The sequence below is a fragment of the Spodoptera frugiperda genome, chromosome 25 (assembly GCF_023101765.2).
Source record: "Spodoptera frugiperda isolate SF20-4 chromosome 25, AGI-APGP_CSIRO_Sfru_2.0, whole genome shotgun sequence".
Taxonomy (NCBI): Eukaryota; Metazoa; Arthropoda; class Insecta; order Lepidoptera; family Noctuidae; genus Spodoptera; species Spodoptera frugiperda.
Genome location: NC_064236.1, coordinates 20,865,492 through 20,885,179, shown reverse-complemented (window position 1 = coordinate 20,885,179; position 19,688 = coordinate 20,865,492). Strand labels below are relative to the sequence as shown.

At 39.7% G+C, this 19,688-nt stretch overlaps 2 protein-coding genes across 2 annotated transcripts; both read right to left on the bottom strand.

Annotated features, from left to right (window-relative positions):
- Window positions 1-245: 245 nt before the first annotated feature.
- On the bottom strand, window positions 246-4,021 carry LOC126912315 (uncharacterized). The gene is made up of 2 exons (XM_050703906.1): window positions 3,420-4,021; window positions 246-2,753 (listed from the first exon to the last, which is right to left on the bottom strand). The coding sequence occupies exons 1-2, from the start codon at window positions 3,552-3,554 to the stop codon at window positions 873-875; spliced, it is 2,016 nt and encodes a 671-aa protein (XP_050559863.1). The 5' UTR covers window positions 3,555-4,021; the 3' UTR covers window positions 246-872.
- Window positions 4,022-13,055: 9,034 nt separating this feature from the next.
- On the bottom strand, window positions 13,056-13,619 carry LOC126912314 (activity-regulated cytoskeleton associated protein 1-like). The gene has a single exon (XM_050703905.1). The coding sequence runs from the start codon at window positions 13,617-13,619 to the stop codon at window positions 13,056-13,058; it is 564 nt and encodes a 187-aa protein (XP_050559862.1).
- Window positions 13,620-19,688: the final 6,069 nt, after the last annotated feature.

Here is a 19,688-nt window from a genome sequence, read left to right as displayed (position 1 = left end):
TGAAAAGGATGTTAATTTTTATTTACATAACTTTAAGTTCAATCCTTAAAAGGATGTCAATTTTAATTTTACATAGTTTTAAGTTAAGTTTTAAGTTCAATCCTTAAAAGAATGTCAATTTTACTTTTATATAATTTTAAGTTCAATTCTTGAAAAGGATGTCAATTTTACTTTCATAATTTTATAAGTTAAAGGTAAATGGGCAAATAGTATGGGGAAAATACACACAGCGGACAGAAATGAAATTGTGTGGATATATGAATAAAATGTGCCTAGTTTATCATGGTAAGGGTCGCTTTCTTGTGGGATGTGGGAGTTTAGAGGAAAAATTACTTATACATGTCGGGGATAGTAGATATCTCACTTTCGATTTTCGGTGAAAAGAGATCTCTTCTGATGTCAGGAATACATGTGGGTGGGTTAGCAGTAATAGTCAAAGTCAAAATCAAAGTCAAAATCAAAGTCAAAGTCAAAGTCAAAACCTGAAAGTCTTCGATATGATATTATTGTTCATTTCTGTACATTGCACTGTTACTTTTATTAAGCTACTGCTGGGGCCGGCATTTTCTACCGATTACCCTGAGAAGAAATGCTGAAACAAACTCAGATGTCTCAGTCACTTACAAAGTGCAAACATGGTTACAAAGTACTTGAAAGATAATAAACTGTTAAAATATCAAACTAACAGGTTACAGACTAGGTATACAGTTGAAACACACGACGGTTCAATATTCGACCGCACTGGTCGGCTGCTGCACGAGAAGTGATCAACACGCCGCTCAGCCGATGAATCCTTGACTTCGTCGAGCGCCGAGGGGGGACGCTAGTGTTCCATTTCTACCCTCCATTGTGACACACATATTACAAATAACTTATTCGGCATGATCAATATCAATTGCAATAATTTCATCTAAAAATACCGCAGGGGCTTCAATTTGTTCTTGGTGCCTAGCCCAGGATAAAAAATAAACGATGCTGGCAATATGCGCGCAGCTCCCGACGGTACGGCGGCCGTGTATACAGGAACAGTAATAATCTTCAACACTTTGTCTTCCTTGTATTGTTGGGTTAATTAAAATATAGGTATAATACTGTCGCGCTCTGACATGTCGCGACTGAATTCTTCCTCTTAATAATATTTTATTGTTTAAGAGCTCTCGTTGCCGATAGAGCTCTATTAAATAGACACCATTTGGTCTCATGTGCTCATTACAGTAAGACCTAGCCAGTCTTAAATGATAGCTGCCCAAGGTGAATAATGTAAGATCTTCCAAAGTCATTTGTGGGAAGTCTCTATAATCTGGATTGTTTCCATCTAATGGGAGGAAAGCAACTCTTTGTCTATTCATGTTATTTTCTATAACGAATTGCGCCAGTTCGTTTTCTCTACCCATTCTATCATTTATAATGCTAATGAACTGATCGACATATGCACTATCTTCAAAAGGACGTCTGATAGCGTTGATGATAGCAGCAGTTATTTTAAAGTCCGTCATCATATTTCGCATAGCTACATTGAAGTACGTGTGTCGAAATATTTTATAATCTTTCTTGAAACGGCCATTTATGGCCTCGATTACCCATCGACACATAGTAATCAATCTTGACTTGTTGGCATCTGGCGTCGTCAATTGTTCTCCCCTTCCTCTAGATGGTGGCATATGTGGTACATACCCACATTCTTCACTTATGGAAATAGAATCACGAAATCCGCGATCTAAAATAAAAATATCACCAGGTCTTAAAAACCAATGCCACGGGGATTCTTCACTTTCTAACAGATGACGCAGGATTGAGGCATCTGATGTTGTCGCTGGATATGGCCCCACAACGTCTATTATATAGCCATCAGTGCAAACCACCAGAAAAGGCTTAACTAAGTTTTTGAATTTATGTAAACTATAAGTTTTTCTCTGAAATAAAAAATTCGAACTTTTTTGCACATATAAATACGTGCCATCCATGACGAAAATTCCTTTTTCATTTTGATTACCACCAAAAATATGACTTGGAATCGAAAGGTTTCTAGTAATTACATCAGCTCTAGTTAAATGGTCCAAGCCTAAATATAACGGCATAAAATCTTCACTTAAGCATTGTCTAGCTATTTGCAATTTCCTTTCAAATGTTCTTCTAGACATGTTGAATTTAGATGCCAGGCGTTCGTCGGATTCGCCAGTTCTTATTTTTACCAAATAAATCCCTAAGACGGTGGCAGGGCAATCAGATCTTGTACCAAGAGAAGGAGTTCGTTGTAAAATGGAATTAAATTGAATTTTAGTTAAAGATGTCCAAAAATGCAGCTCGTCATCACCAAATTCATCAATATTTTCGAAATTCATTTGGTTTCGACGGTCATATCCCCATTTGTACAGATTTATTAGGTCTAGCAAGTGTGCACTATTAAAGTTTTCGTGTATTATCTGACCATTTGCAAGTATGTCCCAGTCATTTGTCATTATATGTGGCTGACAAGCCCGTGCTAGTTCGGGTATATATAAATTGTGATTATGTAGTAAATAAAATCTGGCATATAAAGGTACACTTCGGGTTACAGTATTTCTGCAGTTTTGAAATATGCAGCGTCGTGCAGTATTTGATGCACGTAAATAGCCAGGAATAGTAATTGCACCTTGACCCTCGACTGGCATTTCTTGATGATCTTGAATATTTGGGGCATGCTGATTGTGCACAGCGCGATCAAATCTTTGCCAGCAAGGATGACAAATTGATTTTGTACCATCAAAAGGTATCTGAAATAATTGGAAATATTCTCCTTAACATTTATAAAAAATATTCCATGACAGCATTATGTCTATCTTTTATGGTTGACTCACAATAACAGACTCTTACTGGAGTGTGTGTGTGAGAGTAGAGGAGGGAGTGTCAGACACTTACTTGCCGGATTCTTGCAACAACTGTCGCAACCGCTCTCGTTATTATGTTGGCTACCGCTTGGTAGGACATCCCGTGCGCTAGCACCAGCTTATTGTCGGCGTAATAGATTACGCTGACGCCGTCCGGGAAGTCGGTGCGCAACACCCAGTAGTAACCGATGTTCCACAGGAGCGGCCCTAAAACCGAACCCTGTGGAACACCGCGCGACACCTCTCGCCGGTTCCACTCGCCCTGGTGACCGGGGTACGTAACATACCTGTCCGTCAGGTAGGGCTCGATAACATAACACGACGAAGGTAGGTAGGCACCCGGTGGTACCGGAGTGCCTTCAATATGCCTTCCAGGTTAGAGATTTGAATGTCCAGAGATACCGCCACGACAGACACTGTATTCCCCGTCGTGAAGTCCTTTACGCACATGATCGTGTCTATCGTGGAGCGCCCTCTGTGGAAGCCGAATTGGCCTTTCGCGAGGTCCGGCCCAGTGATAAAGCCGATAAAGCATGTAAATACAGAACTTACCTCGCGTGGTATTAGTTCTTGTAATAATAACTCTGCGTGACTCCGATATCTTTCTAAAAAGATTTCTGTGAGTATGTGTTTTCTGCGTCGTAACACAGATCTGGCACACACTTCACAATTATTTTGTCTATCCATTTCAAATAAACTTAGATATTTATATTATATAAATACACTTAAATAGATGAATTATTGAAAGAATAATTTCTAAAAAGCCGCTATTATTTTCGCCTTCAGGATGGTTACCATAGTGATTTTACGTGTCAGTCATCCATTTTCAAATCTATCGTAATTATTATTATTATAAAAGGGTTTTTAACAGATTTGGTAACCTTATATTTAAAATATTTAAAGATAAAATATTAAGATTGAATCATACATATTTTTTGGTTTAAAACATATAATGGATCTTGATATTTATTCACTTTAGTAGCCATTTAACAGAACGATCACTAATATTTAATAGTAAATATATTTTTTGTTCTAACTTTGTTCTCCCATGGATTAATAAAATTATAATGGTATGTAAGGATAGGTGAATGTATACTCTTTCATTTGATACCATTTTCATTCGTGTCCGCGACCGGGTCGGATTCCGCCCAATGACCTTTTTTGTAAAGGATGTTAATTTTACTTTTACATAATTTTAAGTTCATTCATGTAAAGGACATTCCGTCAATAATGTCCTTGGTGGGCGGTATGTTATTGTATGTCAAGGATTTACATAAGAGGGCAATTTTTTATATGCATAGTCGTCGTATAGTCGTAATGTCGTCTTGCGACCAAATAGTTCAAATATAAAGTCGTGACGTCGTGTTGCGACCAAATAGATCATTCCAATGAGGTCGTGTGGTCATGTTGAGATAAAATAGTTCAAATATACGAACCAGCAGTTCAAGCACTAAATAGTGGTTTAATTTCAACCCTATTAGTAGCTATATTAGGTCAACAATTACTTCGGTAATTAACAATAGGTATTCGGTATAAACTCATTTATCTAAAAATCTACCCAATCTAATTCTGTTTTGTAATAGTAGTATTTTTTAGACATTATAAGGAAATATTTACCTACTAAAAAAAAACCTATATTTTGCATAGACGCAAGACAGCTATTATGCCAGTAATGGCCGTCACAGTGTAGTACGTGAAAATGTGCTAAAAGTTAGTTGTTGCTAAATTGTGCTTACAGAGCCTTAATTATTTGTCACAGGTGAGTGAAATTTTGATCTTGTATGTATATTATAGTTGGGATTACTGTTGTAATTTCAGCAATTGCTTTTTCTTAATTTATTGATAAATAATCGCTTCGATAATGTTGACACAGGTTAGATAAAGTTGCCACTGACTGCTTTGTGGCAACTTTACTTACAGTTAGGGTTGTGTATGTAACCATTTTCGAATACCTAAATTTCACAGCATAATAGTGAATATCCTGGATGATAAGTTATAATGTATTTAATAATACCTTTTGTTTTAAAGCCAAAATGGCTCCCATGAAACAAAACCGCAGAAAACTCGGAGCTAGACGATGTAAAAATTATACGGAAGTGATGTTAAAATTAGCTATGGAGATAGTGAAGTCAAAAAATTAAAAAGTCAAAAGATGAAACTTTATTTTGTAGCCTTTTTTACCCGACTGCCAAGGAAGGGTTATGTTTTTCGCGCGTATCTTGTATGTATGAGCCTAATATTCTTTATTACCTCATTTCTTCGAGACGGCTTGATGGATTTCGACAATCAGGGCATCGTTGGATTCGTCTTAATTACCCAAGTGTTCTTAGATATGTGACGTAAAACAAATACCAACATGGCGGCCGTGAGGCGCCCTAGATAGAAGTAAAAAAAAAATTTTTTTTATTTGCTACAATATGGGTATCAAATTAAAGAGCTCATCATGAGGATTCCAAAATGGTATATCACTGACATATAGAAAAAAAAATACTATGTGCAATTAGGTTCTTTATTATCCAAACTAAATACTATACGAGTATTTAGTTTGGATAATAAAGAACCTAATTGCACATAGTATTTTTTTACATTTACACAAAAAATAATAATCTTATGCGAAACATAATTGAGTGTAACAGTCGGGACCCATTAAATAAACTAGATTAAAATCATTCAATATGGGTCCCGACTGTTGCACTCAATTATGTTTCGCATAACATTATTATTTTTTGTGTATTGTTTATGAAATTATTTAATTTTGTGGTAATAGCATTGCTATCTACACTTTTAGACTAAGCTTGTTTATTTACTTTTCAGTTTTTATTTAAAGTGTTTTTTTATGCAGTCGGGTTTTTTACTTTTTTTAATTTATTTATTTACAATTTTAAACATAAATACTTAAAATTTTAGATCTTAATTTAGTTGAAAGGGAACAATATATATGTTAAAAATTTGTGCGTTTTTTTTTTTACTTTAGGTTTAAGGTTTATTTTTTTTTAAATATACATGTCATAAAAATATCTCCTTTTTTGACAATCCCAATCGTAACAAATTATTTGTATGTAAATTAACATGAAACCCGTGGCAACTTTACGGCCTCGGCCTCGAATTTTGCGGGCAGCGGGGCGGCGGCGGCGGCGGCGCGGGAGCGGCAGGATCTTATGCGTATAATCAAATGGACCGGTTTTCGAACACAGCGGCGGCGGAGCGGCGCGGGAGCGGGCAACGAGCGGTGCACTCCAGTCAAGCGGTGACCGCCCGCGTTGCGCGTCTGCATTGTAGTATAGTGTTGTGCACCTACATTGCAAGAGCAAATGATTTCGGCAATCTTTGAGAGGACACCCATATGGAACAGCAAAGATGTGAACCATAAAAATAGAAGAAAAATTAATTCTAGACTCTAAATCACTCTTGATAGTTTCAAGAATATAGTCAAAAGTTTCTACACTCATTTTGGTGTAGTTGTAGAATTTGTCGGGATTTTGTCTTAGTTTTTCATAATTTCGATAAAGCTCGCCATTTATTTTTCTTGCCCTATAGCAGGTATCCACTTCTTCTTTTGCCCACAGAAAATCGAGCGTTAGGAATAAATTTGAATCAAAAAGATGTTGTCGCCGTTTTTCACACATTTCGTTCGCTAATAAAAACAAATATCTCGACAACACAACCACGAACACAACACTACACCGCTGTAGTGCCGCGCGATCTGCCCGCTAGTTTCGAGAACGGGTCCGCCGCCGCCGCCGCCCCGCTCCCGCGCCGCCGCCGCCGCCGCCCCGCTGCCCGCAAAATTCGAGGCCGAGGCCTACCTACTGTCTGTGTAGCCGTTATCTTTATAGATTTCCTCATATTGTTTGCATTATAATACGAAGAAGTCCTAGATGATGCCCTCTTTACCTCAACAACTCTTTAATATGCAATACACGATGAATACGGCGCGTAGGTAAAGTTGCCAAAAAAATGGTATCTTTTGTTGTTTTTTCTTTACTACGGCTAAAATAAGTGTTTGTATAAAATGACGATTACGATGAAGTGAGCTAGATATACTACAATTATAAATATAAAGTTTTGGTTTCTATGCGTCTTATGGTTAAAAATATATTTATTTTTTTGTTCTAAAATATGGTAAAGTTGCCATGTTTTATGGTAGTAAAGTCTTCGAAAGGATAATTTCGAACCGCCTCGTCGCGCACTTGTCCGGATCTGGGCCGGACCTCGCGGATGGCCAGTTCGGCTTCCGCAGAGGGCGCTCCACGGTGGACGCCATCATGCGCGTAAGGGACCTCACGACGGGGACTGCAGTGTCCAGGGGTCAGGTCGTTGTAGCGGTGTCTTTGGACATCGCCAACGCCTTCAACTCCCTACCCTGGAGCTGCATACTGGAGGCACTCCGGTATCACCGGGTTCCTACCTACCTCCGTCATATAATCGAGGCCTACCTGACAGACAGGTATGTCATATACCCCGGTCACCAGGGCGAATGGAAACGGCGAGAGATGTCGCGCGGTGTTCCACAGGGTTCGGTTTTGGGGCCGCTCCTGTGGGATATCGGTTACGACTGGGTGCTGCGCACCGACCTCCCGAACGGCGTCGGCGTAATATGTTACGCCGACGATACGCTAGTGTTAGCGCACGGGAGGTCGCACCAGGCGGCGACCAACTTAATGGCGAGAGCGGTTGCGACAGTTGTTGACAGGATCCGGCAATTGGGACTCGAGGTGGCGCTCCACAAGTCCGAGGCCATGTGCTTTCATGGCCGCGGGAACGCGCCACCTCCGGGTGGGTCCCAAATAACGGCGGGAGGAGTTTCCATCGGCGTCGAGACGACGATGAAGTATCTAGGACTCGTCCTCGACAGTCGGTGGAACTTCGTGGAACACTTCCGACGTTTGGCTCCTAAGTTGGAGCGGACGGGGGCTGCGCTTAAGCGGCTCCTGCCAAACCTCGGGGGGCCAAATGCCTCCTGCCGGAGGTTGTACGCGGGGATCGTGCGGTCCATGGCCCTCTACGGCGCCCCTGTGTGGGCGCCGAACCTGATGCGGCGGCCAGCTCGGGCGCTGCTCACGTCTCAGAGGGTCATGGCCATCCGGGTGATTCGTGGATATCGCACGATCTCCGGGGAGGCGGCGAACCTCCTTGCCGGATTACCGCCGTGGGATTTGGAGGCGAAGGTGCTCGCGCGCGTCTTCAGTCTGCGCGCCGACGCGTGTCGCCGGGGCGAAACTCCATTGCCGCGCCAGATAAGTGTGTGGCGGGACGAGCTCCGGCGCGATCTCATGGCGGAATGGCAGCAACGACTGTCGCAACCGAGGGCTGGGCTCGCTGTCATCGCAGCGGTAAGTCCCCTCTTTGAGGAGTGGCTAGAGAGGCGCCACGGCGTCCTCACCTACCGCCTAACGCAGGTGCTTACCGGACATGGGAGTTTCGGTAGGTTCCTGTTCCTTATTGGGCGGGAGGAAACGCCCGGGTGTCATCACTGTGAGGACCGCCCGGAGGACACGGTAGAACATACGGTGGCGGTGTGCCCTGCGTGGGCTGAGCACCGCCAAGTCCTCAGGGATGTGGTCGGCGACGGCGACCTCTCGCGCCCGGCACTGGTTCAGGCCATGGTGCGGAGCGAGAGGGACTGGGATGCCGTCTCCTCCTTCTGCGAAGCAGTCATGCTAGCTAAGGAGGAGGCGGGGCGCGTGAGAGAACAAACCTCCTCACGCCCCAGCCGTCGCGAAAGACACTCCGGGCGTAGGGGATCCCGAGACGATCTCCGGCCACCGTAAGTGCGGGCCTGCGGACGGCGAGCAAGGGTAGCTCACCGCCCGAACAGAACCAGACCCGTGCGTGCGGCGCGTCGCGTTCCGCGCGCGCCTCAAAGAGCCATCAGACCACCACAGATGGGGCCCAATAGGGCTGATGCCTGATCCGGAGCTGCGGACTACCTAGCGGGTTTACCGGGGCTCCGGCTCGAAAAGCAGGAGAAGGAACGGGGTGGTTTTTAGTCAGTAAGAGTCTGACACTCCCTCTCGCCTCGCCCAAGGCGAGAAAAGTCATTGGATGATTTTCCCCCCTCAAAAAAAAAAAAAAAAAATGTTTTATGGTAGTAGCTTCAACTTCTAATACTGATAACGTTGTTCAAGATTGCATAGATATGTCTGAAACACAACTGACTGAAAATGATAATAATCAATCAAGCATTTTAAACTGTATCAAACAACCACAATGAAATCGTGAGAATGAGCGCGGAAGAAAAAGAAAAGTATAAGACCAGCCTAGAAAAGAGCGAAAACGAAGAGCCAATTTAAACGAAAAGTATATCAATGCGAAAAGAAAATAAGTATTACCAAAAGAATTCGACAGTACATACGAATATCGAAAATTCGTTTGAATTATCATTGTTATCTAGTTCAGACGACGATGATGATGAATTCTATGATAGGATTTATGTAGTGGCTGCGGCAATTCTGAATAAACGTAAGGAAAAAATTAAGAAAAAAAGAAGAATATGGATGGAAAAGATTAATTATTTTAGAAAAGAATGCAGTGAATTCAAACTATTCTATGAATTAACAAATCATGGCTTTCGCACATATTTTAGAATGACAAGAGACGAGTTTGAATATTTGCATAGTTTAATAGAAGATGACATTAAAAAAGAAAATACAAATTATAGAGAAGCTATTGGTACAAGAGAGTGTCTCGTCATTACATTAAGGTAAGGCTCCATCGCTTGGAGTTATTTCAGCGGCAGAAATTGAATCTTGGATCTCTTCGTTTTGGCTACGAGTAGTATGTACTCCAATTCCAATTTGCTGCACACCAGCCGGGTTCAGGTGAGGCACAATCGTGTCCAGAAGAAAAATTTGTCTGACTCGTAGAAGGGCGAGAGTTGTAAGAATAATCGTTTGGGTAGAAACCGGTATATGAATAGTTACTATTGGCAATATTGTCTTCAGCATCCATTACCAATTTAAATAATTTTCTTTTTATGGTTCTTTGATAATACTCCGGCATCTGCTTTGTACTATGATACATTGAATCAAAAAAAGCTTTTAAAGGATCACTTGATGTTAGTACTTCTTTACGCAACTCATCCCTCTGCGCAGTTCGTTTAGCTCGATTTTCATCCATATCCTTTAAAAAATTTAATAAATCGTCGTCATTATTAATTATTTCATCTTTTTTCATTATTTTTGGAGCTGTATCTGCTGAATCTGTATTAGTTGCTTCCTCGAAACTTGTCGAAATATCAGGATGTGGTGGAACATTTGTATCGCGTTCCCCATTTGTCATATATGGAAGCAAAAACTCCATGTGACTCATGTACTTCCATGGTTTTATTTTTCTTTGTGATTGTCCACTTGTTGTCTTCTTGATTTTTTTTATTTTTTCACGGTGCGTGTCTCGCAAATTCTTCCATTTTAATTTTGCCTGTGTACCTGTAAATAAAACAAATAATTATAACACACCACATCAAAATTAATTTACAAATGTTATTAACTAATATTATTTGATATTTTTATTTATTTTTAGATATCTTATAACCGGAACTACATATACAGCATTGTCAAAAAGCTATAGAATAGGCCGTTCTACTCTCTCCGAAATAATACCAGTAGTATGTGAATCTTTATGGATCAAGTTGCAGCCAAAAGTAATGAAACTCCCTACTGAACCCGAATGGAAAGTTATAGCAAAAGACTTTTATGATTTGTGGAATTTCAATAATTGCCTTGGTGCAATTGATGGCAAGCACGTGGTAATTTTTTCGCCCCGTAAGTCAGGATCACAGTACTTTAACTACAAAAAAACATTTTCGATTGTACTGTTAGCAATTGCTGATGCCCATGTAAGATTTATAATGATCGATGTTGGATCAATGGGCAGATACAGTGACAGCGGAATATTCAAAGATAGTAATTTCTACAATGCGTTGCAAAACAATGAATCGAGATTACCCGCAGATGGACCCCTATATGAAGGAGGTTTGCCTCAGCCTTATGTTTTTATTGGTGACTGTGCATTTCCGTTGATGACACATTTATTAAAACCATATCCTGATCATGAAAGGTTGGATAAAGATCAGTTAATATTTAATTATAGACTGAGCAGAGCACGCCGAATGGTAGAAAGTGCGTTTGGTATGTTGGTGCACAAATGGCGTATCTTTTTTAGGCCATTAGATGTTAAAATAAGTACCGCCAAAAAAATTGTAAAGGCTGCATGCGTTCAACATAACTATGTATTACGCAATGAAATCGAACAGGCGCCTTCACAGTCAGTTTTGTCAGGCAATTACTCCGAGGTATCTGGACAAAACTCAGCAGATTTTGAAGACGGCTTTCTTGTGAGAGAATATTTCAAGGAATATTTTAATTCCATTGGAACAACTTCGTGGCAAAATAACCGTGTGCAAAATGTATTAGATTCTGATAGGATAATACATAGTCTAATGTAAGTTACATTAGACTCTGCAAACTGGATATTGATTTAACTATAGGTATATGTTGTGTTAGACTGATGTTAAATAAAAAACTTACCACTTTCTATGTTCATTTTCTTTGAAATGTCTTTCCAAGCTACGTCCTTCACGTCTAATTGTTTATATGACATGAGTTTTGTGTCCCAAAGACACGGATACTGTCGGACACATTCAATATAAAACTCATCCATTTTTATTGGAAAAACGTGTATGAGGCCGCAACACTGACTGTCAGTAATATTTATTTATTTCTAAGTACCTACTAACTTTATTATTATTAGTAATGTAATTATTTGACACCGGTTACAGATTGTCTTGCATTCCCGTTAAGAACACCGGTCACAGATAAGAAATCGTACTTTAAAAAAATCAAAATCGTATTTTTTTTCCCTTTATTTTTGTACAAATAGTATATGCATACTATTTGGTAATAATGAAATACATTAATACTGGCATGTAACTAAATACTTTTTGCTTAATGACAATTAATGAAATAAAACTATACTTATTATACTCTTTGCTGACTGTACGCTTGACTGCCGCGAGCGAGTGAAGCGAGTAATCGCCCGCCCGCCCGCCACACTCGCACACTCGCTTGTAGCCGAGCTACACAAATATCAGAACTACACACTCGCTCGCCACGTCTCGCTTTACTCGTTTCTAGTTCTAGCTCTACTCGTTACTCGTTCATCGTTGCCGGTGGGACAACTGCCTTACGTTGGATAATAATAGAACATTGAAGTGGATTTGAATGCAACTGAATATCTTGTGCTATGTTGATGCACCAATCACGTTACGACACGTCATAACTTGTGGTTGTGTACGTGCACTCTTATCACTAAATTCTCGGAAATATGTGTCAAAACAAACGACTGCGAATTATAAAACATTTTTTTTTTATTCAAAATACAAATGGCTATATCTCTCAAACTACTAGTTAAATAAAAAAAAGTTCCTAATGAAAAAGTTTATAAATAATACCTTTTTTTTTTTAACGTGTGGAAATCGTCATGGATACCTTTTGTCTTACGATGTACGCCAGACAGCAGGTTATGTCGGACTCTTACCGACTAAAACCACACTCACACTCCTTCCCTGAAAACAAGAAGGTCGCTGAGTACTCGAGTGAACGAACTTGCCAGTGACACTCATTTCATTGTTACCGCGTCCTATCTTTCGGTGTTAAATTCTACGGCGATTCGTACCACGCCGCCTTTCTCTCCGAGTTGGGTCCATCCTTTCTCGATCCCTCTCTGCAGTTTCCTTTTGAAACATAACGGTTTCACAGAAGGTGACTACGGCCTGCCATGTTGTTGGATCTGATAGCATAGCCGAAATGACTGTCGGTAAGCAAAGGTTATGACCGATTACTTCGACAAGAACGCGACGCTCACCGAGCCATTCAGGACAAGCGTGTGCTGAGCAGTGTCTCGATCATCACCACAGTGATGATAAAATAATAATATTATACCTAGATACCAAATATATAAAAAAAAAAATAAAAAAAAAAAGTCCAAACTTTGTAATCCCAGCCCACTGTGCGACACCCCCGCTGGCGCCGATGGACGAATCGACCGAAGACGCGCAGCCTACTGCACTCGATGACGACAATGATGCCTTCGACGCTGAGTGCTTGTTGTTATGCACTTCTCTTACAGAATCTTCGACCTGTCGTGCCTTGTGGAGCAGTTCGTCGAAGGTATTCACGCACTCTCTCGTCACGCGTTTCCTGATGCGCGTGTTAAGTAGATATCCAATTTGACCTTCTCTGAAAGGTCGTCCTTTGGGAATTCGGCTAATAATGCATGTACCTTAGCAATAAAGAAGTCTGTGTTTTCATCTTCTTGGTGAACAAGACTGAAAAGTTTCCGGTAAAGGCGATGTGGCGGGTCATGTTCACCGAAGGCGCATTTTATTCTGGTGAGAGCTTCTGACCACGTGCTAGTTGATTGCTTCACGCCTTGCCACCAAACTGCAGCAGGTCCTTCAAATAACATTGAAAAACCACGGAGAGCATTCACATCAGATACATTAACGCAGTCTTTGTAAGTACTCACGGCGTCCAAAAAATTATCCAACGACTCGTCCGCGCGTCCGCCATAACGAGAGGCACATTTCGCGAAGTTTCCGTTCGCGCCAACAACAAATGATGTTTGCTGGGCTTGGTCCTCGGAGATGTTATGCGGCGTCGATGAGCGTACTTCTCGGATCAGCTGCTGGCAGAAGTCGTTCTGAGTTTGTTGTATTGATGCTATAAAGCTAGCGAGAGTTTCTTGAGACATTGTAATGTTCATGGCGGCCGCGCTCGCGGCGCCACTCGAGTCCGAGTTTTCTTCTGACGAATGCACTCCTAGGTTCGATAATAGTCCCCTACGGTCACTTTTGTGATCGTTGCAAGTTATTTCGCGTACTGCACTCCGTAATACACGACACGAAATGCCTACACACGTTGGGCAGCCATTTATAGCCTCGGTGGGGAGCGAATCAGGACTCATTGATTATGTTAACCGTTTATTGTTCAAGAACACACAAAATGTCTTACTAAAACTCACTTACAAATCTTACAATATTAACTTTTTGAGCGCGAGCCGTTTGCCCGCGCGAACGTGTCAAAACCCAAAAACGTCAACTCTCTGACACCGCGCGCTCTAGACGACGATTAGGGTAAGATTAGGTTAAATTCGTTTTTAAGGTAGTTAATTAAAATTAAGAGGTTTTTGTAGAAAAAACAATAAAACACTTGAATTAAGTATGAAGTCTATTTATTCTGCCACCAAAATGTTGCGAAGTGCCCTTCCCCTAACCAAATCATCTCCTCTTTCATTTTCATGATTTGCATCAGCAGAGGTATCAGGCGTACCTTGTGGGTGGGCTGTTGTGGTTGTTTCTGATTGTGGCTCAGGTACATTAAAATTTATAGCCAAATTATGTAAGACGCAGCAAGCCATTATGATTTTGGCACATTTTTCTGGAGCCTAATGGAGTGTGCGGTCTTTGGACAAGCATCGCCACCAGTTTTTCAGACGTCCAAATGTATTTTCGACCACAACCCTGGTTTTTCCATGCGCCACATTATATTTGGACGCAGGAGTTCCCTCTAGTAGTCAGAATCACCTGTTAAAAAATCTATACATATAATAAATCTGTAGAAAAGTCATTTTTGTACATTGAAGAAATTGAAAAAAAAATAGCCAGCGTGTGAAAAGATAAGTAACAGAACCCATTTCCATCATTTTTTCAATTTTTGTCTGTTTGTCTGTTTGTTTGTGCGCACATCACGTAAAATCTACGAATTCAATGCTGAAAATGTTTATACAGGGTGTCCCTGAAGTCGACGTCCAATAGGTACCAGATGATCGGCAAGGTTCTAACTGTTATCAGAAAAATATAAAAAAAAACTATGTCCTACAGTTTTTAAATTACAGTGACTTATGTGTTATCCACGAAAAAGTACACCCTGTGCCAGTCTTTTGACTCTTGTTGCTACAAATCTTTATTTTTTCGTCTGAAGTCTTCCTTACAGTAACCTGAATAGTGCTTCAGTAATATGGAATCATAACTTCTTAGCCAACTGCTTTAGATTGGAAAACATTGTTAGGTTTAGAGGAACCAAATACTCTGAATAAAATTTTCACCTTACTTTAATTGACTGTCCTGAATAAATTATGTACCGCGCTAGTAGTGGCAAATTTCACCAAAGTTGGCGCATTTAATAAGGATTCTAAAATGGTATAGCACTTAGCACGTTACTTCTTAAATTCGGCACAAAATTTGTTTTTTCAGCGAAACGGAGTTTCGATGAATTTATTGGAACTTACTAAAAATTCTTCTAGTGTACTCAAAGCATACTTTACAACCTCATATGCACTAGACAACACTTTGCACGCGATTTGTTATCATCATGTTGAAAATCAGCGAGGATCTCTTGTCAAACAACATTGTCTACTCATGATTTCGCTTGCAACATTCGTCGGCAATATTATCGCTAGAGAAACTGATGTTGTGCATCATGTCTCACTAAATAATATTGAATGATTGCAATATGATGTTAAAAGTGCATCAAACACATTATCAACTGTGTAGTAAAATTAAAAGGAACTGACGCGGCAGAGTCATGTACACAGCATATCGACGCGGTGGCGGTGCGAGGGAGACGCGGTAGTGGTATGGTGTACATGAGTCCTTACGAACGATTACTTCTCATATCACCATAAAAAAAATTGGGTGGATCCTCCGATTAACTTACGTGATCATGCCTTGTGATCAAGTGGGGTATAAAGCATCGAATGTTATTTAGTTTGACGAGAAAGAAATAAATAATTAATTTGCACCGTTACAAGAAATTGCAGGCAAAACAAAAAATAATTAAAAAAAATCAAAACGACGCAGAAAAGCCAGTGTTTAGCCAAAATGCCGTATCCCGAGTACGATGGCTCGAGATGCACAACATCAGTTCCTCTAGCGATAATATTGCCGACGAATACTGGAAGCGAAATCATGAGTAGACAGACAATGTTGTTTGACAAGAGATCCTCGCTGACTTTCAACATGATGATAACAAATCGCGTGCAAAGTGTTGTCTAGTGCATATGAAGTTATAAAGTATGCTTTGAGTACACTAGAAGAATTTTTAGTAAGTTCAAATGAATTCATCGAAACTCCGTTTCGCTGAAAAATCTTTTTTTTGTGCCGAATTTAAGAAGTAATGTGCTAGGTGCTATACCATTTTAGAATCCTTATTAAATGCGCCAACTTTGGTGAAATTTGCCACTACTAGCGCCGTACATAATTTATTCAGGACAGTCACTTAAAGTAAGGGGAAAAATTTATTCGGAGTATTTGGTTTGTCTAAAACTGATAATGTTTTCCAATCTAAAGCAGTTGGCTAAGAATTTATGATTCCATAATACTGAAGCACTATTCAGGATAATGTAAGGAAGACTTCAGACGAAAAAATAAAGATTTGTAGCAACTAGAGTCAAAAGACTGGCACAGGGTGTACTTTTCGTAGATAACACATAAGTCACTGTAATTTAAAAACTGTAGGACTTTTTTTATTTTTTTCTGATAACAGTTAGAACCTTGCCGATCATCTAGTGCCTGTTGGACGTCGACTTCAGGGACACCCTGTATACAAAAATTACGTAACTTGAGGTATAACTTAGTTTTTGTTTCATCGAAATCGGTTCACTCTATCAAAAGATATGATTAATTTTGTGAGTTCAAGAAGAAAAATATTACGTTACGCAATTCAGTATAGTACTTGCAACGACATCTTAAGTCTAAATATAGAACGAATGTTGATAGTTTTTAGGGTTCCGTAGCCAAATGGCAAAAAACGGAACCCTTATAGATTCGTCATGTCTGTCTGTCTGTCTGTCCGTCCGTCCGTCCGTCCGTCCGTCCGTATGTCACAGCCATTTATTTCTGAAACTGTTGGGCCTACATAGTTGAAACTCTGTAGGTTGATGTATTTCGATAACCGCTATTCGAATTTTGAATAAAAAAATATTAAATTTAAAAATTAAAGGACTCCATACATGGAACTGATTCAAAAAATATTTTTTTTTCAGCTAAGGGCGGCCGTACACGGACTGCTCGAGCGGTCGGCGTCGACTGCTTGAAGCTGTTGACGGCTTGAAGTGTTCGCGACGGCTCGAGCAGTCGTGTGTACGGCAGCGAATGAATGGCTATAGTTCATCGCGCAGTCGCGGCTTCAAGCAGTCGGTTATAACTGCTTGAAGCCGTCCGTGTACGGCTGGCCTAACATTACCGTGATGGGTGTCTATGGGTAGGTCTTTAAAAAAGGCATTAACCCTTAATTTGACAATGTCCGGTGTGACGGACACTTATTTCAAATAAATCCTGCCAAGTTTTTATTTCATGTTCATCGATTTTTAATTGACTAAATGTTTATTTATACCATAAACAAATCGTAAAAAAAATAATAATGACTGTGGCAACACTGCAAATGTCAGTTTGGACACAAAATGTCTGCGAAAAGGCGGCCACCTGTTTTGCTCAAGGTATTTATAATTATTTTTCTTATTTTTTGTGCAAAAATTAACTAAAATATAGATTTATTTATTAGATAATTAACATGTCAATCACTATTTACAAAAACATACGCACTTTATTACATTTTTATGATGTTTATTTGTAACTAAAATGCTTTGTCCGTCACAGCGGACATTGCCAATTGCTTAGAAAAGTACGACTTTATTACTATGTCCGCTGCGGCGGACAACGCCAAAATGTGTGTGCTTTTGCTTGTGTGCTTATGGTGGTGAGTTCTAAGTACTGCTATTATTGTTTTAATGCCGAATGAAAATGCACCTTCCGATGCTAGCGAAATATCAGATTCTGAAACAGAATTGCACGATGCACGTACTAACTCTTCCACCCCGCTGTCTTCTCCTGCGCCATCAATTGCATCCTCCCTTGCTAACCTAACAATAGATACATCCGATGACGAAGAATTAAACTCCGAAGATACTGATATTATACCGGATTCTATCGTGCGTGAAATTGGCAACTCCATTTATGAAAATGTTCCATCTCTATCTGCTATTCCTTCATTACCTGCAACGCCTATAACACCAATAGCTTCTTCATTAGTACCACGAAAAACAAGATCTAGGAAACCGCCCACAGTCAAAGCCAAAAGACCAAAAAAAGCCAAAAAATTTCAGCTGACTTACAATTGGAGAGTAGCTCAATTCCGTCACCAAGCGACAATAGAAGAGGGTGAGGATAATAATTACATAGACCTGCCAGAAGATGATTCACCTTTAAGTTTCTTTCACCTTTTTTTTTCTCAAGATATTCTTACTAATATTGTAGAGCAGACAAACTTATATTCAGTCCAACAAACCGGCAAGTCAATTCAACTAACCGACGAAGAATTTAGAGACTTTTTAGCTATCCATGTTCTTATGGGGATTGTAGTAATGCCTTCTTATCTTGATTATTGGTCAGAAAAATTTAGATATGGTAATGTCGCAGATATAATGTCTTTGAAAAGATATCAGCTGATACGAAGATATTTACATTTTGTTGACAATACCATGGACGATGGAGACAAATATTTCAAAGTTCGTCCAGTCGTAGAGCAAATACGACAAAATTGTCTGAAACAACAAAAAAAGAGACAAAATTTAGTATAGATGAAATGATGATTGCATATAAAGGGACTAAGGCCGGTAAGAGAAAACAATATATGAAAGATAAACCCAACAAATGGGGATTCAAAAATTTTGTAAGGGCCGGAGTTTCCGGGATAATTTATGATTTTGTGCTTTATGGAGGTGACGATACTTTTCGCAACCATAAGTTCACTGAAGAAGAATTGTCTCTAGGTTTTGGTGCTCAGGTGGTTATAGCATTATGTCAAAGTATTTCCCAAAAACCATCTTTCGTGTTTTGCGATAACTTTTTTCTTCACCAGAGTTGCTATTTATTCTCCGAGAAAACTATGGTGTTTTTGCCTTAGGTACTATTCGAGGCAATCGCCTTCGAGGAGCAGAAAAAGTTTTGCCTACTGAAAAAGCCATGAGAAAGAAACCTCGAGGACATTTTGTAGAAGCAGTATGTAATAAAAACCGATTAGCTGTTCTTCGTTGGAATGACAATAAGGCTGTCACATTTATTAGTTCTTTTGTAGCAAGTGAGCCTATAGAAAATATACGCCGATATTCCAAAGACGTAAAAGCCAAAGTTGATGTCCAATGTCCACAGATCGTGCGCCAATATAATAGACATATGGGAGGTGTTGATCTCTCAGATATGCTTATATCACTATACAAAACCCCTTTCAAAAGCAGGAGGTGGTATTTAGTTATATTTGCACAGATGATTGATATTTGCATAAATAATGCTTGGCTATTGTACCGCCAAAAACATTCCGACAACTTAAAGTGTAAGAAACCTTTGAAAGTGTTTAGATTTGATGTTTACGAGTTATTGTGTAAGTCAAACAGGTCAGCTAAACGAAAACAGACTGAATCAGTCAAAATAAAGAAACCCCAAGCACCCCGCCCTTTGAGTCCATTAAAATATGATAATACAGGACATTTCCCTTCCACCATGGAAGAAGGGCGCTGCAGGTTCTGTCAAAAGAAAACTGTAGTTTATTGCATAAAATGCAATACACGATTATGTTTTGTAACAGGAAAAGCACCCAGAAATTGTTTTTTAAATTTTCATACAAAATAAAGTGTATTTCGGTATCAATTAGTACTAAAATGTTCATTTTTGTATTTTTCTTTAATAAAAAAACATAAAAATAATTATGGTTTTATTTTTCCCTAATTTGGCAGTGTCCGCCTCAGCGAACATATAAATCTGACCAT

What these genes read in the sequence shown, in the direction of transcription:
- LOC126912314 (XM_050703905.1), bottom strand. Translation starts at nt 13,619, where the DNA reads ATGTCTCAAGAAACTCTCGCTAGCTTTATAGCATCAATACAACAAACT.
- LOC126912315 (XM_050703906.1), bottom strand. Translation starts at nt 3,554, where the DNA reads ATGGATAGACAAAATAATTGTGAAGTGTGTGCCAGATCTGTGTTACGA. An exon ending in AAGAACTAATACCACGCGAG is followed by an intron (nt 2,754 to 3,419) that starts GTAAGTTCTGTA and finishes CAATTATTTCAG; the next exon opens with ATACCTTTTGATGGTACAAA.